Source organism: Malaclemys terrapin, chromosome 7 (assembly GCF_027887155.1).
Source record: "Malaclemys terrapin pileata isolate rMalTer1 chromosome 7, rMalTer1.hap1, whole genome shotgun sequence".
NCBI classification, from domain to species: Eukaryota; Metazoa; Chordata; order Testudines; family Emydidae; genus Malaclemys; species Malaclemys terrapin.
The window spans coordinates 15,241,465-15,266,030 of NC_071511.1; the positions used below are offsets into that span (position 1 = coordinate 15,241,465).

General features: G+C 40.6%; 1 protein-coding gene across 3 annotated transcripts in view; it reads left to right on the forward strand.

Annotated features, from left to right (window-relative positions):
* The window catches only part of ITPR1 (inositol 1,4,5-trisphosphate receptor type 1), a 246,665-nt gene that overhangs the window by 84,361 nt on the left and 137,738 nt on the right, over window positions 1-24,566 (forward strand). For 2 of the 3 annotated variants that reach the window (XM_054034479.1, XM_054034481.1), the window contains exons 7-19: window positions 1,658-1,816; window positions 3,517-3,615; window positions 5,287-5,370; window positions 5,465-5,611; window positions 7,332-7,427; window positions 8,947-8,991; window positions 13,274-13,428; window positions 16,371-16,470; window positions 16,977-17,137; window positions 21,715-21,856; window positions 22,353-22,511; window positions 23,019-23,191; window positions 23,467-23,586. In XM_054034479.1, coding sequence (XP_053890454.1) covers window positions 1,658-1,816; window positions 3,517-3,615; window positions 5,287-5,370; window positions 5,465-5,611; window positions 7,332-7,427; window positions 8,947-8,991; window positions 13,274-13,428; window positions 16,371-16,470; window positions 16,977-17,137; window positions 21,715-21,856; window positions 22,353-22,511; window positions 23,019-23,191; window positions 23,467-23,586 — 1,640 coding nt within the window. The remainder of the gene's footprint in view (window positions 1-1,657; window positions 1,817-3,516; window positions 3,616-5,286; window positions 5,371-5,464; window positions 5,612-7,331; window positions 7,428-8,946; window positions 8,992-13,273; window positions 13,429-16,370; window positions 16,471-16,976; window positions 17,138-21,714; window positions 21,857-22,352; window positions 22,512-23,018; window positions 23,192-23,466; window positions 23,587-24,566) is intronic. The other variant, XM_054034482.1, reaches the window with a different exon arrangement.

Here is a 24,566-nt window from a genome sequence, read left to right on the forward strand (position 1 = left end):
CAAAACAGAAGAACCAAAATACTCAACCCACCAATGCAATGATAGTCCACCCTGAACAAGGGATTTGGTGCAGCAGACCTCAGGCAAGTCACCCCCCACTTGATGAAGATGGATTCCCAGCTAATGCAAAGAATAGTGATGAGTCGCAAACACCAAGAATAAGATGCTGGGGAAGTGTTGTAATAGTAATCAAGGACAAGCCTTGTCATGCCTTAAATGCAGCCAGTGCGGGACTTCGGACCACCACTGGTAGAGCATTCAACAACTCAGGGTTCTCTGATTCCTTCTGGGGACTGAAAGCAGATCCACTTCATCTGATCACAACTGCCAGGTGGAGGTGTAGAGCAAGAGAACTGTAAGCATTTGGATCTACAGCTTTCTAAACAAGTACTTTGAATTGTATCCTCTGACCATACCATCAGCCAGAGTAGGATTGCAGGGAGCAAAGGTAACAGGGTTCCTCTTTCTCCTCTTGTAATGAGAAGGCAAGCAGTCCTGTTCTGCAGCTATTACAGCATTGGGAACAACTTCAAGACAAGTCTTTTAAAGAATTCACTACAATAATCTAGCCTAAGTGTAACATTAGAATGATGAAAGTCTGTGGCAATGTCCTCATCTGAGAGAGGGCCTATCTGTCAGTTTTTCAGGTGAACAAGAGATTGCAATAAGCATTTCTAACCAGTCAATGCTCCATACCGAGAGTAGTTGTGAGTAGGGGAGGAAGGATTAGATTTGTATCAGTAAATGTTGGTAAACATTGGCTTCACCATACACACCCAAACCAACCAAAATGTATTTCCATCGATAATAATTGAAATGTACAGATAGGAAAAGTAAGAAAAATGCTGCTAGAGAACTTATTCAAATTTGATTTAAGGCGATTAATTTTGTATGCTTTGACCTGTGATGTTGACAACTTTAACGGTTGTAAAGCTTTCATTCTTTGAATCTGTGTCTGCTGTCTTATGTGAATAATGAGCCAACAGGCAGCAAAAGGCTTCCAAACATCCAAAGCTACAAGCATTGTCTTGCTTTCGTTAAGATTCAACTTTGCTATGTTTAATCCAAATCAATGTGTAAGCTAGACAATGGGGCTACCTCGAGATGGTCCATTATATCCTATAGATATGTATCACCAGTGCATTGAGGTTTATATATGATATCTCATGGCATATTGAAATAAAAGGATAAAACGGCACCTCATGGGGAGAGAAGAATTGTTCCTAGCTAACCTCATTAGTCTCCCATCTCAGAATGAGCACAGCCATTTAAGAGAAGCCTCACCCATCCCCCTGAAGGAAAACAGTTTTGTCACCAATATCTCATGGTCCTTGGTATCTGACTGCTGAAACATAGAGCATAATTGGCAAAGGCAGTTCTCTGTTGTCTATCATTAGTGTGATATGGACATTTATGCAAATGGAAGCTGTTCAGTGCCATGAACCAGTCTAAAGCCTACTAAAAAGTGTATTCAAAACAAGAAGTCCAATTGTCTCTGGATTTGTTATGGACAGCATAACTATTCAATCTTAGCATCTGAAGTTAATTTCCATGTATTATGATCAGACTCGCAGACTATTATATAGTCTTTAGTCAGTGTTTATCAAAGGAAACATATGTTTGTCTTTACAGAAACAAATTGTAATTTTTGTTCTAGCTGCTGCACTTAAAAAGTAACAAGTACTTGACAGTAAATAAGAGGCTTCCAGCTCTGCTAGAGAAGAATGCTATGAGGGTGACCCTGGATGAAGCTGGAAACGAGGGTTCCTGGTTCTATATACAGCCTTTCTACAAATTGCGTTCCATAGGAGACAGTGTAAGTGCAGGCGAGCATCAGCAGAAGATGCATTATTTGGTGTAAAATACAAAGAGCTTGTATCAGTTGCTTCCTTACTTTTGACTAATTAAATGCATAGGTTTTTATAACGTGTAATATTAACAGCCACAGCCCTTTTCCTGTGCTGAACAGTGTGGGAGGAGAATCACTATGGTAACTACTGATTTGGAAATGAGGAACGATTAAGATTGGAAGAAATAAGGAATCTAAATACAGTAGCCTTCTAAATCCCCACCGAGTTCAAAATGGCATGAAATGTTAAGTCATTTGAGTAGCTTTAGAACAAATATAATTAGTATGCTGGTTCATGGTGCTGTAGTTATGAGTCTTGTTCCATTATGAATTTCTGTATCAAGAATTTTATCAGAATTAGACTAAATGGTTGCCTTGCTTGTGGGAGGTGTGGAAGGTTGGTTGATTCTGAGTTAATACCCTAGGTTTTAATCTCTGGAGATCTCCATTGTGTCCCCACATTGGATACATAAGAATGAATGTGGTCGTCATTCCATAATCCTAAGTAAATGATTTTCTACTTCACAAAGCCATTATGGACGTTGGCATGCCTCATCAGCCTAAACTCAAGAGAAGCCAAGGACTTCGGTATGCTGTGCAGTGCAGTCTGGTCCAACCTGATAGAGGGCACCTAAACGGAGTAGATTCCATGAAATAGAGAATAGCCATATCCATGTAGACTAGACTGTTCATTTCACTATAAATATATGGAGATATACCTATGTCATAGAACTGGAAGGGACCCTGAAAGTTCAGCCCCCTGCCTTCACGAGCAGGACCAAGTACTGATTTTGCCCCAGATCCCTAGATGGCCCCCTGGGAGATTGAACTCACAACCCTGGGTTTAGCAGGCCAATGCTCAAACCACTAAGCTATCCCTCCCTGCACCACTATACATAGTAGTTATCCCACCACTACACGTAATACAGCCTTGACTGAATGTCCTTGTTTTTATTTCATTATTACAGGAATAGTACCTTGAAGATTAATGTAGTTTGTGTTCAGTTAATTTAAAAAGAAGAAACGTCATATAAATTCAATTAATGTTTTCTCTGTATTGAGGGAAATTCAAGTCCCTCACCTAAGATTTTTGTTATGGATTTTTTTGAGGGGGGGCGCCGTGGGAAGAGTGAGGTCTTCAAGCAAGATTGGGAGGCTTTGGATAAGAAACTGCCTTGGAAGGAAAGTATAGGATACATGGGATCTTCACCCTCCATGATAAAGTGCACTTAGCTTACCACATTTGATTGGACCTCATTAATTGAGAGTAAACATGGTAGATTAGAACCCATCAACTCCTCATGGAGGAGGAGAATCTTTCTGATAACTTTTGGTTTTAGGAATTAATTGTTAGATGTTAGACACTGAAATAACTGTATGGAAGATAAAAACTTAGTCAGTGGAAATTGTAGTTTTCCTTTATATGCCACTCAGCCCTGTTGTGTAGGTGTCTTTAAACCTTAAATAACTCTGAATGTTTCATTTTCTTCTGAAGTTGTCAAGATGGGTTTTTTTTTTTTTTTTTTTAAAGATACCAGTGTCTTTCCTTTATTTTGCATGAAACAGCTCTAAACTGTAAGCAAATGGCCTAACCTCATTGCTTATACCCAGACAAAGGTAACTCTGGGGACCATTTCTGAATCTGATTGCAAAGTACTTCTCTTCAGGTTGTCATTGGAGACAAGGTGGTCCTGAATCCTGTTAATGCTGGCCAGCCCCTTCATGCCAGTAGTCACCAACTGGTTGATAATCCTGGGTGCAATGAGGTAAGTGTAAAATAAATCAAAAGCTTGGCTTGTTAGTGCAGTGGTGACACAGAAATTTGGTGTAAATAGAGTTAGAAGGGGCCTTTGGCGTTCTCGGCTAAATTAAGGAGCACGCATGTTATGGAATTGCCAATTACCATGATGGAGAGCATATACTGCATTGCTCTCCCGTCCTGTTAGTGAAGTAGCAATACTACTAGCTCTGGAGACAAGGTTTCTCACTTCCTTCCTAGTGGGCAAACAGCTGGGTGGGGATTGGTAAGAGCAGGTCTGTTAGGTAAATAACAGGCTATCTGGAACAAAGACATGAGCGTTGCCTGTTCTGCCCAACTGCTTGGCTGTAAGAACAGAGATAAGTGAAATGTACTTTTTCTGCAAAATCTGCCATCCTCATGACTGGAGCTAGGTGAATAACTAACTGGTTTGTTTGTTTGTTGTCAGTTTCGTTGCATTTCTGAAAAATTAAAAACAAAATAGTTTTTGGTCAAACTAAGTCTGAAAATTCTGAAATGTTTTTGGCGAAACGACCCTGTTTAATCAATCTGAAAGAATGTTGAGAGCAGAAACCTGGCTTCAAATCCCTGTTCAGAGAAGAGATTCAAACCTGGGTCTTCCCCATCCCAGGAGTGCCCGAACCACCAAGCCAGGGTATTCTGGGTCAGGTCAGGTCTCTCTCAATCTCTCCTGTTGAAGCTGGTTCACTAGTCATTGTGTCAGAGAGAGAGAGAGAGAGTGAGAATGGTTAGGGCACTTGCCTGGGATGTGGGAGACCCTAATTCCAGTCGTTGCTCAAATAAATAACTACTACTTACATAGAATGGAACAGTTCAAGGGGGCAGATTGCCTATAGCAGTGGTCTCCAAACTGTGGGGCACCCCCCCCCCAAGGTGCAAAGGAGCCTGGACCAGCCCCCAGCCTCACTCTGCCCCCAGCCCCTGCCCTGGCTGCAGCCCTGCTCCAGGCTTGGGCTCCTGCCCTCAGCCTACGTCCCCCTGGTCTTGGCTTCCAGCTTGGGGGGGTGGGGAGGGAGGGGCACAGCCACATTTTACTACTGGTAAGGTGGAGGTGAATGGGAGAGGATAAGTTTGGGGACCACTGGCCTATAGTCTGGTCGTTAAAGCCACTCAACTGGGAAAGGAGAGATTAAGGTTCAATTCTCTGCTCCAGAGTGAGGATTTGAACCTAGGTCTCCTACATCCCAGGGAAGTGTCCTAGACAGTGGGCTAAAGGTTTACAAAGGGGAAACCATGTCCACTTCTTTTGTTTCTGTGATTCTAGCCTGTTTGTTTTGTTTTGTTTTTTTTTCCCCTTGGTCAAAATTATTTGGTTAATTGGTGTCAGATTTATGAATAGTTTTGGGTCAATCAAGACTGCCTTTTTTGGAGAATAAATTATTTTTCTGAAAAGTGTCACCCAGCTCTATTCATGACATAGCCAGATAAGGTATCCACGTAACAAGTTAGGTAATAATGTTAACTATAGTTACTGTGATTTACTGCAGGGTTGAGTGCAGGCCACAGTCTTTCTGGATTGTTGTTTTATTTCATACAGTAATAGACAGGGATTGCAATATACTGTTCAGATTCTCTTTCCACTGTAAAGAAAAGGGCAGCACTTTGCAGTGTTTTATCATACTTCTAGTGTGACCAGTGATACTAGTCTTTGTTCTAGGTCAACTCTGTGAACTGCAACACGAGCTGGAAAATAGTGCTTTTCATGAAATGGAGCGATAACAAAGATGATATTTTAAAAGGGGTAAGTTTGGAAACTCATCTTGCTGCTGGCTTTTTAATAGTATGATGTCTGTATTATCTAGTTCGTGTTGATCATTCTGTCTTGGCTTTGACAGGGAGATGTGGTACGGTTGTTTCATGCGGAGCAGGAGAAGTTTCTGACTTGCGATGAGCATAGAAAGAAGCAGCATGTCTTCCTGAGAACTACGGGGAGACAGTCGGCCACTTCTGCAACTAGTTCAAAAGCACTGTGGGAAGTCGAGGTAAGGACAGCATCTCTGAGGCTGTACAAGTGGTTTTATTGTAACAATTGATGCTTTTGTTTAAAACCTTGCTCCACAAGAGAGATATATAAAAAAGACTTCTTTCCGGGTTTTGAAGTTTCAAGACCAAAAAATGCCATTGTTTACTAGCATGTCTGGATATTTTTTACAATATAAAAACATGGTTTTGACTTTTTAACACTGCAGTAAGGTGCTTTCCAACTACCAGTTCCTGGCAATGTAGAAAAAAAGAATGAGAGAGGCGTCAATAAATGCCTTATTTACTCATAAGAACATAAGAATGGCCATGTTTGGTCAGACCAAAGGTCCATCTAGCCCAGTATCCTGTCTACCGACAGTGGCCAATGCCAGGTGCCCCAGAGGGAGTGAACCTAACAGGTAATGATGAAGTGATCTCTCTCCTGCCATCCATCTCCACCCTCTGACAAACAGAGGCTCACCAACCATTCCTATTCTAACAAAGTACTAATTATTTCTACTGCCTTGCTGTATATGCTGAACACATCCATGTCCAGTGTGGAATTCTATAGGTACACATAACCTCCTCTGATGGGAGATTAAACCCATTTGTTAGTCTCTGTCTCTGTGGAATCAAACCATCTTATTAGCCTCTTAATTTTAAAAAGAGAGAGAAAGAAGGATGACTTCAATGTCTTGGCCAACATTTCACCTATTAAACAAACAAAACTTTGAGATGCTTAGGTTCTGGAAATAGATATATATGCTTACGATAATTTGTTTTGTTTTAAAATGTAACTTTAAATGACATGCAGCCTGCTTGTGTGAACACTACAAGTCCCTCTGAGTGGAGGACAGTTATTTTTCCCAGCAGTGCAGTCACTTAATTCAAAGATTCTTTCAGCTGTGCTCCAGCTGGGAACCTGTCTAGAGTCCTAGTTCCATACTTTTTCTTGGGAGGAGCGTGAGCATTAAGATGGATCTCTAGAAAACTCCCTTCTTTGGGAAAACACTGTTAAGTTTGAAACAATTCTACTGTTTTTTTTTTGTTTGTTTGTTTTTGTTTTTTCTTGAGACTAAAGTGACTATAAGGGAAAACAAGAGAATCTTGCCTGACTTTTAGTAAGTTTGTTCAATCCTTCTGGTTCAGCCCAATACAAGCTTCCAAAAAACCTCCTTTTACTACCTTTCTGCCAATATATCCCATTAGCCCTTTGTCTTCATTCTCGGGAGGCTCAACATAGAGCACAAAACCATAGTTGGTTTGTTAGCCAAACCATAGTCGGTTTGTTAGCCAACAAATCCAGCCACTTGGAGATGGCCATGAAAGTAGAACTTTAAAAATCCAGGTGTGCACTACTGGCTGTGTTGGACATGCCCATTTGGGATGCATCGTTGGTGGTGGCCACCATACCTGACTGGTAAATGGTTTGTTTTTTTTTCTGAGCTCTGTCACATTCTGCCAATGTGTGATGGTGTCCCTATAATCTGTTAGCCAGAAGCTGGGAATGGGCAACAGGAGATGGATCACTTGATGATTACCTGTTCTGTTCATTCCCTCTGGGGCACCTGGCATTGGCCACTGTTGGAAGACAGGATACCAGGCTAGATGAACCTTTGGTCTGACCCAGTATGGCCGTTCTTGTGTTCTTACATGACTGAAAGTGAAATACAACAGTACTAACCTGAGGGGCATACCACTGAAATTCAGAATATGGCCCCTCTCTCTCTCTCTCTCCAGGTGGTGCAACATGACCCTTGTCGAGGTGGTGCAGGATATTGGAATAGCCTTTTCCGGTTCAAACATCTTGCTACTGGACACTACTTAGCAGCAGAGGTAAGTACCATGGGGAGGATCCATAAACTCTGCCTCTTCTCCTCTGATGCTTTCTTCCTTTATCCCTTCCCAAAAAACTGTGGTTGACTACTAACTGAGGATTGAAAACAGATTAGTGAATGATTGCTATGTAGAATTAGTATTATTAAGGATGAAATTATGCAAGAGTAGGTAGTATCAAAGTGCCAGACCCATGAAACAAGATATTTTCTTGAAAGATGCTTGGAAAAAACATTGCACTGCAAGAATGACTGTGTCCCTAGCCTTTTTGTTGGAGATAGGTGGTGACTTCTTTTTGTTAAGAAGAATAGACAATAAATGACACGATTTTATGTAAACCATTAAAATCAAGATGAGCTCATTAGTGGGAGAGTGAATTGTACTGTGAATGGCTGGAGCACCTGTTGCTACGTTTTTGGGGGAATAAATTAAACCCATTTTTGGATCGTCTGGATTTTTTGATTTCCAAACAGAACATAGAATGGTTCATAAAAGAGAAGGTAACAGTTAAAGAAGCCTTCTAGGAATTGTCATGAACATTTACCTATCCAAGCATTTTGGAAGGTGAACTGTTAATACCTGTGAATACTCACTGAAACTAGCTTGACTCTGTGTTTCTTGAAACACATGTGTAAATGAAGACAAGCATATTTGTCAAAATAGGATGCTGGGGATATGCAAGGGAGGTTGGCGTGAAGAACGGCAATATAGCCCATCATGGTGAATGCAAGAGTTCAATTGAAATAATCCTGCTTTATGCTTTTCTAGTAAGCAGGTTCCAAAACACTTAGTAGCATTTTCCCAAGTACAAAATGGATCAACAGGACTAGCGGATTATAGTGATGATGACATGATCAAGATTTTTCCCAACTTGTAGTGACTTCTAAAGCTGGTTGAAATGTTTTGAAATTTAATTGTGATTTCAAAATTTAAAAGCTTGACACAATTTTCACAAAATTTCCTTCCTTCCTAGCTTTAGTTATATCCTAGTTGAGTCTCTTTTGCAAGTTTGCTGATTGCTTAATTGTGTTCCTGGCTGCACAACTACCTGGTTTGTTTTTGTCTGTCTGTTTTTGTTTTTTAAAAGTTGATTTCATTGTATATGTGTTTATAGACTCCGAGGCCTGAAGGGACCACTGTGGTAATCTAGTCTGATCTCCTGTAAAGCACAGGCTACAGAACTTCCTGAAAATCATTCCTAGAAAAACATCCAAACTTGGTTAAAAAATTGCCAGTGATTGGACAGTCCACCGTAACCTTTAATAAATTGGTCCAGTGGTTAATTACCTTCACTGTTAAAAATGTCTGCCTTATCTGCAGTCTGAATTTGTCTACCTTCAACTTCCAGCCATTGGATCTTGTTGTACTTTTGTCTGGTAGACTGAAGACCCCAACATTGTGTACTTCTGTAGAAAAAGGTGCATCTGCTACAGGATAAGCTAGATCTCCCTGAGGAATTTTATACCGGGGGGGCGTGGAAAACTAAACTGTTGACTTGCCTGTGATTGTGTTTCATCAGGTAAACCCTGACTATGAGGAAGATGGCCAGGAGTGTCAATCCTCAGTAAGTATAGGCAAGAGTACAATTTTGCCCCTAATTAGGAAGGGTTGACTCAAGCCCTGGTATTTGATTGGCAAGTGAACAGATGATACAAGGCATTTCTGCTACTAAAGAAAGTCGAAATTAAGCATGGAAGGTATTGCATGCAGTGCTCTATCCTGAGACTGAATACTGAAGATTGGTGTAGTAGGCTTTAGAGGATGTTGAAGAGCTGTGCACTTCTAGGTATCTTGATTCTTAAGTAGCTCCTATCAGAATAGCATCTGAACCATTTCTAAGAAGGCTGAACTCTTCACCTCTTCGATAAATTTTCTTTCTTCAAGTCTGAAGAACAAGTTTCTCAAGATGAGCTCTGATACCAAATATACTGAATGCTGTCTTTATCCCAGGGGCCAAATGAAGTGGTTTATTTCACGAATGAAAGTTCTCTAAGGAACAATTTCTCATGTGTTAAATTATCATAGGAAAACCATGATAAATAATGAGGCTACAAAACAAGAACTGTGCCCAACCAGTGGGCAATTTTGATGTCATTGTTTTGAATTACCAGTAAAAGCGAGTGTGATGTCCTTTCCAATAAATGTTGTGGAGTTACATCACACTTACTCAAGATCCTGCTTGATTTACTTTATAGAGTATGAATTACCAGAAGCCTCCTATTGATGTGACTAGGGAAGCAGGCATACTGTACGGCCATTGTATTTGCAAATCAAAATTTTATTGGTGACAGCAGATATAACTAAAACAGCCGTTTCCATTGTGGATTGTATTTTTCATTTGGATGAGACTGTAGGCTTATGATGCCATAACCTCTATTTCCTGATCAATGTCTGGCATAAAGGAAGATAGCTTTATTTAGAAACAAGGAAGAAAAGCTTGTATCCTAGGAGAAGAGAAGAATGTATCTCAATGCATGGAAGTGAGAAAAGCTCAAATTTTCTTTGTAGGAATATTAGTTGGCCTGTCACCTTGTCTATATATGAAAGTCATCTAAAGTGGTAGCCATTAAAAAGCCAACATTTGCCACCAGATACCCAAAAGTTACTCCAGTTATTTTCTGTTATAACTCATTTTCCTGTACTGCTTTGTAGCAAATGCTGACCTCCTGGCAACACTGTTTAGTACATATTCTGGATAGTGAAAACCAACTTGTATCTTAACTTTCCAGGTAAACACTAATGGTTTCTAGTACCTCTCTGGAAATCAGAAAAGACTTTCAGTTTTACCACTGTTGTTACACACAGGTCCCTCACTCCAAAATGAGCTCAGGTGTTGGAGTCTTGGAGTAAAATCTGATAAGTGGTTTCTGGTTTTCTGCTTATACCTCTTCACCACCAGATGGCGAAAATTGACCATAAACAAATGACAAGAGCATATAATCTCTTTCTAACATACAAATATAGTTTAAACTCCTTTAATTTAGAGATGGTGTTCACAACCTAACCTTATTTGGGTACAGTAACTTTATTCAAGCCTAAATCATTCTCAAGATGGCAAGTTTTTCTGTAGTATCTGCCCTGGATTTCTTTCCTTATCCCTCAATTAATGATCAGTGCAGAGGTTTGATTTGAATGAGCATGAATAATATGTCCCAAACTACACCCTTCAACATTACAAGGGATCCATTGTGTGAATTTTGCAATTATGCTTTTGTAGGTGAAACTTGAGTTCTGCATGGATGTAATAATCTTATCTAAGATCTCTCACTTTCTATTGCCTATTGTTTGCTGCACGCTGGTTTGTAGCTTTGCCATAATCTCTAGAATTGTCTAGTATATTGCCTCAGGTGCCAGAAATATTGAATTGTATGAATTTTCAGCATCTGCCATGTTTGGAGATCAGTAAGAGGTTTGGTGAAGACAAATGAAGGTTTTGAGAATTCAGCACAAGTGTAGAGTAGATGGAGTCTCAACTGATAGTTTCCAAACAGACTGAATATATAGCTGCTTATTTTTTTAAAATGTGAATCACCAATTTGCATGTCTAGTCCATATATTTACCGTCCTATTACTGAATGACAAATCAAAACTGTAAATATCTCCACTTTGCAGCCAAGTCCACGTGCTGCTACTAATCACAGAATATCCTGAAGTACATATAGAACACTGTAAGCATTCTATAGCTTTCATACGATCCTAGCTCTTTCAACTCCTCAAGCTCAGATTTTCAAAAATGGATTGTTTTAAGTTTAAGCTCCTAACTCACTGTTGAGGTCCCTTACTAAGTGGCCTGATGTTCACCGGTACTGAGATCCCAATATTTCCCACTGAAGTTCATAGGAGTTGTTGATTACTCAGCTTGTCTCTGTGTTTTGAAAGTCTTGGCCTCACGTTCTAACATCGGTACCTTGTTGATTGGAGATTCCTGCTGATGTTCCCAAGAAAGATCTTAAAGGAAGAGCGAACCACAGCTTTTCTTCTGAAAGCTTTTCTTCATTCTCCCTCTCCCCTCCCCCTCTTGAGCTTCAGTTTCTCTGACTTTGCTACTTTATACTTTTCAGAGTGGTAACCGTGTTAGTCTGTATCAGCAAAAACAACGAGGAGTCCTTGTGGCACCTTAGAGACTAACAAATTTATTTGGGCATAAGCTTTCGTGGGCTAAAACCCACTTCATCGGATGCATCTGATGAAGTGGGTTTTAGCCCACAAAAGTTTATGCCCAAATAAATTTCTTAGTCTCTAAGGTGCCACAAGGACTCCTTGTTTCTACTTCTACTTTAGGCCAGTTCTCGTCCACAGACAACCTGCCAACCTTAAGCATATTTTCACCAGCAACCACACACCACACCATAGTAACTCAGGAACCAATCCATGCAACAAACCTCGATGCCAACTCTGCCCACATATTTACACCAGCGACACCATCACAGGACCTAACCAGATCAGCCACAACATCACCGGTTCATTCACTTGCACATCCACCAATGCCATCATGTGCCAGCAATGCCCCTCTGCTATGTATATCGGCCAAACTGGACAATCTCTACGTAAAAGGATAAATGAACGCAAGTCGGATATTAGGAATGGCAATATACAAAAACCTGTAGGAGAACACTTCAGCCTCCCTGGACTCACAATAGCAGATTTAAAGGTAGCCATCCTGCAGCAAAAATCTTCAGGACCAGACTCTAAAGAGAAACTGCTGAACTTCAGTTCATTTGCAAATTTGACACCATCAGCTCAGGATTAAACAAAGACTGTGAACGGCTAGCCAACTACAAAAGCAGTTTCTCCTCCCTTGGTGTTCACACCTCAACTGCTAGAAGAAGGCCTCATCCTCCCTGATTGAACTAACCTCGTTATCTCTAGACTGATTCTTGCCTGCATATTTATACCTGCCTCTGGAAATTTCCACCACATGCGTCTGACGAAGTGGGTATTCACCCACCAAAGCTTATGCTCCAATACTTCTGTTAGTCTATAAGGTGCCACAGGACTCTTTGTCGCTTTCTACTTTATACTGTAGTCATCCAAGTTCTTGTTCATTTAACAAATGTTGGTGATTTCATGTCTCAATGCACTCATAAAGCTGAATTCATTAATGGAAGTATGAACCTGGTCAACACTTAATATTGTGCTAGCAGATGGTTGTTTTTGTTGTGCATTGGACACATTTGAATGTGCAAGTATAAATGCCATGAACTGAGGTGAAAACTACCAGCTAGCTAACTTCTTGGTTACCTTTCATTTTTTTTTTTCAGTGACTGACAAGTATAATTCTGTTTCTGCTGTTGGAATCTATTAGATACTGTTGATATTGACAATGTGACTGCGAAATAGAATTGCCAGCTGTTATTTTTGCTGCTTACAAAATATTTATTTAAAGTTATAGTTATCAAGTAGACTTCTGGAGCCCTTCAGCAGCAGTCTCTAGGGTAAGGCTCTTGTGAGACATGGATCATCTGCAGCAGAGTCTGAAGCTAATATGGGTTTTCAGTGCACTGTGAGATGAATGTTTTGGCAATTTGAGTGTATTTTCTGGCACTTAATGTAAAAAGACATCGACACAGGCTAACTTAGGAATTATTACATTATAACACAGAGATGTTCAAAAGTTACCAACAGCAGACAAAGTGAAGAAATGTGTTTGGCAAAAGCAGTTAATTGTCAGTTTTATTTCTGTCCTAAAGCACAGCTGGAGCTTCTGCCAGGACCAGCACTTGGAGAGGTTGATATTTGTGTGCACAAATTATGAAACGCATTGATATAATGCTTGGCTTTTCACGCTGGGCTGACTGTTCTTGGGATAGCATTTCTGACTTCATGTGATTGGATTCTTTCTGTAGACAGATCCTGACCAGGATGCATCCAGAAGAGGGTTGCATAATGCTCAGGAGAAGATGGCTTACTCTTTGGTGTCCGTACCTGAAGGAAACGATATCTCCTCTATCTTTGAGCTGGACCCCACCACTTTGCGAGGGGGAGATAGCCTTGTCCCGAGGTATGATGTTAAATGCAACAGGTTCTCGCTTCTTACAGGCTTACAACAGTACCCAGTTTGAGCTGAATATTCTCCTTGGATGTTGTCGCTACTAGAACCACTAGCTGTTGAAAGATAGACACTCTAACATTTTTAAGAATACAGAAAATTTTTTCACTGTTTGTTTCTCTTTGAAGTTAATTAAAGGTATTAATAGTAATAATACCTAGCAGTTACATAGCACTTCATCAGTACATCTCCAAGCAGTTTACAAAGGAGATGGCAATATCATTATCCCCACATTACAGTGGGGGAAACTGAGGCACAGAGTGGAAGTGATTTACCCAAGGTCCTGCAGCTGGCCAGTGCCAGAGCCAGGGATAGAACTCAAGTCTGCTGAATTCATGTTCACATTCTATCTATATTGCTAAAGGGTTATGTGTGTGAATTCTGCATATTGCTCCTCATACTCAACAGTTTTATTTTTTCTACTAATCGAACATTTTAATGGCGCTATTTATTCACTACATGTATTACAAACTTAGTTAAGACACATTGTGTGCTCCAAAGACCAAGTAATTTGCTTTTTAAAAAAATAATTTGCATTTTGTCTAAACTGATTGATTCTGATCTGGAGAACAATGGACTCCACATGTCCTATTTAGTAAACTAAATGGAGTTCCTTTCAGTGAGTGTCTTGTATGGCTTTCAGCAGTTGTACAGGTGCAGTTATGTGATGGCTAATACTTCCTTTGTAGCCACTCTCTTGCATTGTACTTTGTGTGGTAAATGCGAAGCAGAGATCTAGAGGAAACCAATAGGAGTAAAGCCTTTCTGAAGCCAACACTAGGGATAAAATTATTCCATGATGGTCATCAGTTGTCACAGACATGTAGAACTTAAAAACTTGAACAGTGTCAACTTTTTTCTATAGTTAGGCTTCATTATCTCTGTGACTAGGAAGTTTCTTGAGACGGTGTAAAAACTGTTGATGTGACTCTACCTTTAGGCATAGAACTTCTAGAGTATGTCTACACTGCAGCTGGGAGGTGTGGTTCCCAGCACAGGCAGGCAGACGCACGCTAGCTCCTCTTGAGTTAGCACGTTAAAAATAGCAGTGTGGACATTGTGGGCAGTGGCTTGGGCTAGCCACCTGAGTCCAAACCTGATCCCCCTGGTCTGAGCTCGGGTGGCTAGCCCACGCTGCTGCCTGTGTCACAATGTCCAAACTGCTGGTATTAGCGTGCTAGCTCAAGAGGCACTCTCACAAGTCTGCCTACCCGTTCTGGGAATCACACCGCCGAGCTGCGGTGTAGGCATACCTTTCAAGTTTGTGTGAGGAAACTTGAACTTGTTTGTTTTACTGCAAATTATCGCAGAATATTAGTGTTAGTCACTAAAAGTGAGCCACCTTAACAGAGCGTGAGTTTTAAGTAACATTTTGTGGCTAAGCTGAAATTCCAGCTCCAAAACAATGGGAACAAAAAAACTGTTCATGTGTAGTTGTGATTACATGGGTGCTAAGTATCAGAGGGGTAGCCGTGTTAGTCTGAATCTGTAAAAAGCAACAGAGGGTCCTGTGGCACCTTTGAGACTAACAGAAGTACTGGGAGCATAAGCTTTCGTGGGTAAGAACCTTGCATCTGAAGAAGTGAGGTTCTTACCCACGAAAGCTTATGCTCCCAGTACTTCTGTTAGTCTCAAAGGTGCCACAGGACCCTCTGTTGCTTTTTACATGGGTGCTGTGCATGCTTCCTACACACACAAATCAATGCTAGGCTAGCTTAATTCTTCCTGGTTTGCCCTGCTGTTCTAGTTCTTAGTCTGTCAGTAGATTGGCATGATGCCCCTGGTTGTGGTTTTTGATCTGAGCTGTGGATTAGGTTGAGGCCACCAAATTTATGGAAACTTTTGACCGAACAAAAATTTAAACCAATGTCTTCTGAGGTAAAAGAACTGCTGACTGTCCTCTAGTCTCTGCTGCTCATACTATTAAATAAATATATTGGGCATAGAGAGTGCATGTGTGCGTGTGTGTAAGGTAAGTGTACGCTGTGTGGCTACTTTTCTTTTTTTTTTTTTTTTAAATGGGAACAATTTCTTATTGTAACAAAGACTTTGCTCATTTACTTTCTGTGACACTTGAGCAGGTTATAGATTGTGCATGGTAAGTAGTCAAATGGTTTTCAAAGAATAAGTACTGCTTTTGGGTAGCTTTTCCTTTTCCATTTATGCACAGGAATTGTTAGAAGTTAAGCTGCAGTGTGTTAAGATATAGATGCACTTTGGAGTTGAGTTCACAATATAGAAAAAACTGAAGAGTTTTAATCTGTGTTGCTACTTTGAAAAGCTTTATTCTAGTTATGGGACACCCTATTTCTAGCAGAAAATAATGTGCCTCCTATTGGTCTTTCCTAGGATGACCAGATGTCCTGATAAAATTGGGACTGTCCCGATATTGAGCAATTTGTCCCGCATCCCGACTGAAGTACGGTCAGGATGCCATTTGTCCCAATATTTTGTTTCGGGCGCGGCGGCCATTCTTCTTCTTCTTTTTTTTTTTTGCGTAGGCGGCAGTGAGAGGCAGGGGGAGCACCTTTTCAGTTGTTACATTCACCCGGCACATCCGTGTCTTTGGTGGTATTTTGGCAGCAGGCCCTTCAGTCGCTGACTGTCTTCGGCAGCGGGTACTTCTTTCTTTGGCGGCAAGATTTATTACCCGCCGCCGAAGACCATTAGTGACTGAAGGACTCGCCGCTGGAGTGCCGACGACGACTCGGACGCGGTAAGTATAACAATTGAAAAGGCGCTCCCCCCTGCGGCGGTCCCGATATTTTGAAGTTATCATCTGGTCACCCTAGTCTTTCCTGCCAACAACTTGAAAGTTGTACACACCTAGGATAACTGGTCAATTACATGTCTTGGAAACTGTCTCATTGTTACAATTATTGACTGTGTTGTAGGAACTCCTATGTCAGGCTTAGACACTTGTGTACTAACACCTGGGTTCATAGCACCAATATCCCAATTGATAAAGAAGAAGAGAAACCTGTGATGCTTAAAGTAAGTCCTCTAACTTTAACAAATCCATCCTTTGCCTCCTGTGTTTTCCTAAAAACAATATTTGCAATATTAAAAATCCTGAGTCCTTGAGGCTTATTGTTCTGCTATGTTAGTCAAATAACAGGGCAATATTAACAAAGACTACCTGTACAGAGTATTGTAATGAAAAAATTAAGCACTAACATTAGTTGAATAATTGGGCTTTTTAGTTTTCTATATAATGTAATCATCAGGAGCAGCATGTCTTTTGGGTGTTTGTGGCAATGTTTTTGCAGTCTCATCTGGTTTGTGACTGCAAAAGTCTTGAGAATTAGAGAACTCTAGATTTGCATTGAAGTGTTTTGTTCTTAAACTTCATATTCTATCAAAAAAACTTGTATTGCTGTTTCTAATCTCAACTGTTGTTAGGACTGTGGTTTCCTTCATGTCAAATTTTACCGAGTTACTTTACTGCTGCTTTGCCCCTTTGTGTCTTGGTGTGATACTAAAATTACCTTGGGTTTTAGATTGGTACCTCTCCAGTAAAAGAGGACAAAGAAGCTTTTGCTATAGTACCAGTTTCTCCTGCAGAAGTTCGGGACTTGGACTTTGCCAACGATGCAAGCAAGGTGTTGGGTTCCATTGCTGGCAAGTTGGAAAAGGGAACGATCACCCAGAACGAAAGAAGGTAGGGGACTCAAGAAGCAAGCCTCTTGTAGTAATAGGGCTGCTGCCTTTACTCATGTAAATCTGTGATAATCCCTATTCTGAAGTTAGTTTCTTCTTCCCCTTGTATTTGAAAGAACAAAGAGGACCTCAGGAAATACAGACCAGTCAGCCTAACTTCGATAACTGGAAAGAGAGTGGAACAAATTATTAAAAATCATGTTGTAAGCATATGGATGATGATGGAATTATAAGGAATAGCTAGCATGGATTTGTCAGGAACAAATCTTTGACAGGGTTATTGGCCTAGTGGACGGAGGGAAGCAGTAGATGTGATCTAAGTCTTTTGACACAGTCCCCACATGGCAGTCTCATAAGCAAACTATGGAGATGTGGTCTAGATGAAATTACTATAAGGTGGCTTTACAGCTGGTTGAAAGACCGTACTTGAAGAGGAGTTATCTACTACTAATTACTTACTGGAGAACTCTGCTTCCCCCGCATGCCATCACAGTGGGGATGAACATAGACGTATGGGGAGCATCACCAGTGAATCCAGGCACAATATAGATCACATGGACCAAAACCCCTGCATTTAGAAAGCAGTGGACCCCATCCATGGCTGTTCATCATACCCTGAAAACTGTCAAACTGGGAGGGTGTGTCTAGTAGGGTCCCCCAGGGATCAGTCCTGGGTCCGATGCCTTTCAGTATTTTCATTATAACATTTGCAGGTGACACCAAACTGGGAGGGGTTGCAAGAACTTTTGGAAACAGGCTTAGCATTCAAAATGCCCTTGACAAATTGGAGAATTGGTCTGAATTCAACAAGATGAAATTCAATAGCCTAGTGCAAAGTACTTCGCTCAGGGAAGAAAAATCAAATGTACACCTACAAAATAGGGAATAACTGACTAGATGGTAGTACTGCTGAAAAGGATCTGGGGTTATAGTGAATTATAAATTGAATGAGTCAACAATGTGAACAGTTGTGAAAAAGGCTAATATCATTCTGGGGTTTATTAACAGGAGTATGTAAGAAATGGGAGGTTATTGTCCTGCTCTACTCAGCACTAGTGAGGCCTCAGCTGGACTACTGTGTCCAATTCTGGGTGCCACATTTTAGGAAATAGTCCAGAAGAGAACCAAATATTAAAAAAAAAAAACAAGAAAGAGGTTTAGAAAATGTGACTTTGAAGGAAAGGTAAAAAAGCTGGGTATGTTTAGTCTTGAGAAGAGAAGACTGAAGGGGGGGACTTGATAATACTCTGCAAATAAATTAAAGGCTGTTATAAAGAGAACAGTGATCAGTCCACTGAAGATAGGATAAGAAGTAATGAACTTAATCTGCAGCAAGGGAGAATTAGGTTAGATATTAGAAAAACTTTCCAGCTATAGGGATAGTCACGCTCTGGAATAGGCTTCCAAGGGAGGTTATGGAAACCTCATCATTGTAGGTTTTTAAAAAGAGGTTGGACAAACATCTATCAGGGAGATCTAGGTTTACGTGGTACTGGTGCAGCTCGGGGGGCTGGATTTGATTATTGATTTCCACCTTACATTTCTATGTTTCTGTGATATCAGAGGATCTCAATCTGTGTTCGGTGGAGCCCTCCTTGTTTTGTTTTTTTTTTGTTTTTGTTTTTGTGTGTGTGTGTGTGTGTGTGTGTGTGTGTGTGTGTGTGTGCAGAATTGAGAGCGTAGGAACTAGACCAGAGGTAGGCAACCTATGGCACGCGTGCCAAAGGCGGCACCCGAGTTGATTTTCAGTGGCACTCAGACTGCCCGGGTCCTGGCCACCCATCCGGGGGGCTCTGCATTTTAATTTAATTTTAAATGAAGCTTCTTAAACATTTTTAAAACCTTATTTACTTTACATATAACAATAGTTTAATTATATATTATAGACTTATAGAAAGAGACCTTCTAAAAACATTAAAATGTATTACTGGCATGCGAAACCTTAAATTAGAGTGAATAAATGAAGACTCGACACACCACTTCTGAAAGGTTGCCGATCCCTGAACTAGACAATAGACCTCAACTGTATTCAAGGTCTTAGAATAAATTTTGAAAGAGAGAGCAGTGAAGGACATAGAAGTAAACAGTAATTGTGATTAAAATACAATGTGATTTTACAAAAGGTAGATTGAGTAAGACCTCCCTGGTCTATTTCTTTGAAAAGATAACCAATTATCTAGATAAATGAAATGCAGTTGATCTAATCTACCTGGATTTCAGTAAAGCATTTGATACAGTTTCACATGGTTTCAGAGTAGCAGCTTTGTTAGTCTGTATCCGCAAAAAGAACAGGAGTACTTGTGGCACCTTAGAGACTAACAAATTAATTTGAGCATAAGCTTTCATGGGCTACAGCCCACTAAATACATCCGATGAAGTGGGCTGTAGCCCATGAAAACTTATGCTCAAATAAATTTGTTAGTCTCTAAGGTGCCACAAGTACTCCTGTTTTTTTTTTTGTAGTTTCACGTGGGAAATTATTACTTAAATTGGAGAAGATGGGGATTAATGAGAATTAAAAGGTCGGTAAGGATCTGGTTAAAGGGAGACTACAGTGAGTCATGCTGTAAGGTGAACTATCAGGTTGGAGTGATTTTTTACTAGAGGAGTTCCTCAAGGATCAATTCTGGGACCAATCTTCTTTAACATTTTCGGTAATGACCTTAGCACGCTCTCACTTCTGTACCAAAGAAATTTGCAGTTGACGCAAAGTTGGTATGTATTGCAAAGACAGAGGAGAACCAGAATATCATATGAGAAGATTTGGATCACCTTGAAAACTGGAGTAATAGAAATGGGAGGAAATTTAATAGTTATGCGTTTAGAGACTAACAAGAATTTTCACTATAAACTGGGTACTTAACATTTTGACATGACAGCGGAAGAGAAAGATCTGGGTGTATTTCTCGATCACAGGATGACTTTAAGAGTTACCAATGTGATATGACAATGGAAAAAAGCTAATATAATCCTAGGATGCATCAGGTGAGGTATTTCCAGTAGAGCTAAGAAAGTGTTGTTACCATTATACAAGGCACTGGTGAGACCTCATCTGTAATACTGTGTGCAATTCTGATCTTCCATGTATGTTTAAGAAAGATGAATTCAAAATGGAACAGGGAGTGAGAAGGGCTACTTGGATGATCAGAGGAATGGAGAACCAACTTAAGGAACTTGGCTTGTATAGCCTAACAAAGGTTGAGGAGAGAGATGATTGCTCTTGACAAGTACATCAGAAATATAAGCGCCAGGAAGGTAGAGAAGTTACTTAAGTTAAGGGCCAATGTTGGCACAAGCACAAATGGATATAAATTGGCCATCAGTACATTTAGATCTGAAATTAGACAAAGGTTTCTAATCATTGAGTGAAGTTCCGGAACAGCCTTTCAAGGGGAGTATTGGTGGGGGCCTGTGGGGGGGGGGGGGGGGAACCTAACTTGTTTCAAGACTGAGGTTGATAAGTTTATTAAAGGGGGATGTACAATGAGACTGCCTACAATGGCATATGGCCCATGTGCAACTGCTAATTTGAAATATCCCCAGCAGCTGGACATGGGACACTAGAGGGGGAGGATTTTTTCCAGGTGTCTGTCATGTTCAGGTTCTAACTTGATGTGTTATATTTGGGGTCAGGAAGGAATTTTCACCCAGGCCAGATTGGCAGAGAGACTGGGTTTTTTTCACCTTCCTCTGCACGATTGGGCATGGGTCACATGCTGGTTTAAACTAGAGTAAATGGTGGATTCTCTGTAACTTAGTCTTTAAATAAAGATTTAACTCAGTAACTCAGCCAGATGTTATAGGCCTACTAAAGGAATGAGTGGGTGAGGTTCTGTGGCCTGCAAAGTGCAGCAGGTCAGACTAGAGATGATCATTATGGTCCCTTCTGGCCTTAGTCTATGAATCTGTATTCATTGTAGGGCTGGGAGGAATTGTCCATAGCGTACCTATATTGAAACAGTGTGGGAACATCTAATCTAACTTGCTTCAAGGGCTGAACACATGACTTCTTGCAACCCCCTCCACCCCCTGCAATGTCTTTAGAATTTGTGATTATATGTAATGAATGCATGCAGCCTGGTACATAGAACTAAGGACCTTAAGTTTCCAAAATGTAGGCCTCTATTTGAGTTAAGAGGCTCTCCATCTGCTTATCTGGCCGTACAATCATAGAGTAGCAGGGTTGGAAGAGACCTCAGGAGGTCATCTAATCCAACCCCCTGCTCAAAGCAGGACCAATCCCCAACTAAATCCCCAAATGGCCCCCTCAAGGCTTGAATTCACAACCCTGGGTTTAGTAGGCCAATGCTCAAACCACTGAGTTATCTCTACACAATAGCCAATGTATGGGGTACTAAAGATATGGCATTTCCATTTCCTCTGTAATGTGGCTATTTAACAATAAATCTACATCAACCAGGAAAACTAGTTTTCAGTTAGCTGTTGATCCATTCCCATATGCTCTTATTTCTGGGTTATCTCCTTCTTAAAATACCATTTGAAACATTGCAGTCTTTGTTAATTCTTTTCACAACTGACGGTTCCGATTCTGTGTTGACACTTTTGGTTTTTATATAGGTCTGTTACCAAGCTGCTGGAGGATTTGGTTTATTTTGTTACCGGTGGAACTAATTCTGGGCAAGATGTGCTTGAAGTGGTATTTTCTAAACCAAATCGTGAGCGGCAAAAGCTGATGAGAGAGCAAAACATCCTAAAGCAGGTAAGAGAGTTTTTATCATGTGACAGAGATTCAGAGGAGAGAGTAGGTTCTCAGAATACAGAATATTACAAGTTAGTTGGGATAAGGCAACTTCTGCCTCACTAGCTTTCAGCAATCTTCTGGCAGTGTAGGTCAGTGTAAAACTATGGGTGTCTCATTGCTGGAAGATACCACAAGAGGAAGAACCAATGGATAAAAGGAAAAGCGTCTAGGGTTGGACATAAGTGATCAGCCGCATCCTCTTCAGAGAGAGCTCCTTTGTCCAGACTGTGCAGCTATAAGTTTTATGGAAGTTCATGTGGGAGAAACTGACGGCCTTCATAATTGACATGTGGCTGTGGTGGTGTGGACAAGATTTAAACTATGCTCTGGTTCTGACAAGACAGAGGCCATAAAGTAGCAACAAGGGGCCGTGGGCATGTGTAGGTACACCCACTCACCTTCATTAAGCTTAGGTAGCATGTCTCAACCTTTATCTTCTAAAATAACCCCATAGATTTTCAAGCTGTTACAAGCACCATTTACAGACTGTGGAGATGGGCCAATGTTGAGGCTGGAGGAACTTGGGGACCAGCGTCATGCTCCTTTCAGACACATTTGCCGGCTCTGCTACAGGGTGCTGAGGCACTCGCAGCAAGATTACAGAAAGAATCAGGTTAGTTATGTGTTAGAACCTGTCTAAAAGGCTGGTGGTGTGGGCGTATGAGTTCGTTCATCCAAGATTGGGTACAGTTTAAGTAGTGTCATTACTTACAGGAATTTATGATTCATTGTTATTAACTCTGTCTAATCCAGGGGAAGACTGAGAATTTCATTGTTCTTTAATTTAAATTTTGAAGGCACATTGAGACTTCAATACATTCTACAACTTTTACCATCACTATCAAGCGGTTTAAAACCAAGTCTTATCAATGTTCTGAAAGTTTGAGCAGAGAAAAGGAGATAGGGCTGGGCGTGTCCTACCCAGTAGCTGTGTAGATATAAAAACTGTCCACTGCTGCTCTATGTTATGTTTTTTCCCTGCTTTTCAGTGTGGTCCTAAATCATAGAAACACTAGAACCTAACCAAGCTGTTCCTTTAGGATACTGATATAAACAGCTAACTATTTTTCCTTTTAAATTTCAAGTGAGATTAGAATACCTTTTCCTTCTTCTTTCTCAGGAATACATAGCCAAGCAGTTCGGCTTCATGCAGAAACAAATTGGTTATGACGTTTTGGCGGAAGATACTATTACAGCGTTGCTTCATAACAATCGCAAACTGCTGGAGAAGCACATTACGGCTGCTGAGATTGATACTTTTGTTAGTCTTGTGAGGAAAAACAGGGAGCCCAGGTAAAACGGATTGGTATTGGGACTTAGTTACCTTTTTTCTCTTATTCATAATCTGAGAGATCTGTGTCAGTCAACTTGTTTCTGTATTTAGGAAGCATGTTTAATCCACTCTTGCCTCTGAGCCAGACCATGACTTTCCACCAAGGCAATGGCCTTGCTTGCTTTGCAATGTAACTTGGTTGTCCAAATGTTTTTCTCTTTATAAAATGTAGAATGAGTCAACTGAAGAACCGTGACAGGGATTTAATGTGGTCTGTCTTTTTATTTCCAAATAGGTTTTTGGATTATCTCTCAGATTTGTGTGTTTCCATGAACAAGTCTATTCCAGTGACACAGGAACTGATTTGTAAAGCTGTGTTGAATCCAGCCAATGCAGACATACTCATTGAGACAAAGTAAGCTGAGACTTTTTTATGAATAGCTTTCTAGTTGGTGTATAAGGAAGGTGGATCAGAGCGTTGAGAACACTAGCCTCAAGACTACAGAGAGTACCAAACTTAGAATGTGTGAGGGTCTTTCTAAATACACAATAGATGAGTGTTGGAGGCACCAAAATGATTGCCACATTGATTCCTAGCCCTATGTACTCTAGACATCTTTCAGATATTTAACATTTTCATCAGGTAGCTTGATAACTCTGAGAGAAGCTGCAGTTATATGTAACATGTTTTAAGTCTTGAACCATTTTAAACTAAAGATGCTAAAATGCTCTCTCATCTGAGCTGGATAAGCAGATATTCTGGGATTTGCTATGTAGCAGACTGGTGTTCCAGGTCCCATGAGCCTGGTTGTTCTCCTGGGCTTTAGGTTTACCATGGTAGATTGACTGCAGTCAGCAGCGCCTTTAGGAACTTAGAGCTCTCTGAAAAATGAAAAACTCTTCCCATGAAAACTTTCACATTTTTGAATAAAAAAATTGTGCCGAACTGCAACAAAACATTGAAAGCATAACATTCTTCCTCAGGAAAGCTTTTTAAGAAAAATTCCCTTTCAGGGGAATTGCAATGGAATTTTTTTGGCTTCCCTGCTGTCCACCCAGAAAGCTCTTGTTAACTTCACAAATGAAATTAAAAAAACCTTCTATCCTGGCTGTTTAATTCTCTGCTTGCAGCTCTAGGAGCCAGTCAGGAAGAGAGCCTGTCTCCTGTTGCAGATCTAGGAGCTAGAGATGCAGAGAGCCCAGATATTCAGCTCCCCATTTCCCCCCCTCCATCTCCAGGTGGCAGAGCGTCCTGGTGCTCAGCCTTAGAAGTCCTCCAGGAAAGGTTTTGTCTATTTCACATAGGGAATGTGAAATTGACAAAAGTCTGTCAAGTGGGGAGCCATCGTTTTGATTTTCCTCAGGAAAAATCAGATTTTTGGCAAAAAGAAGAGA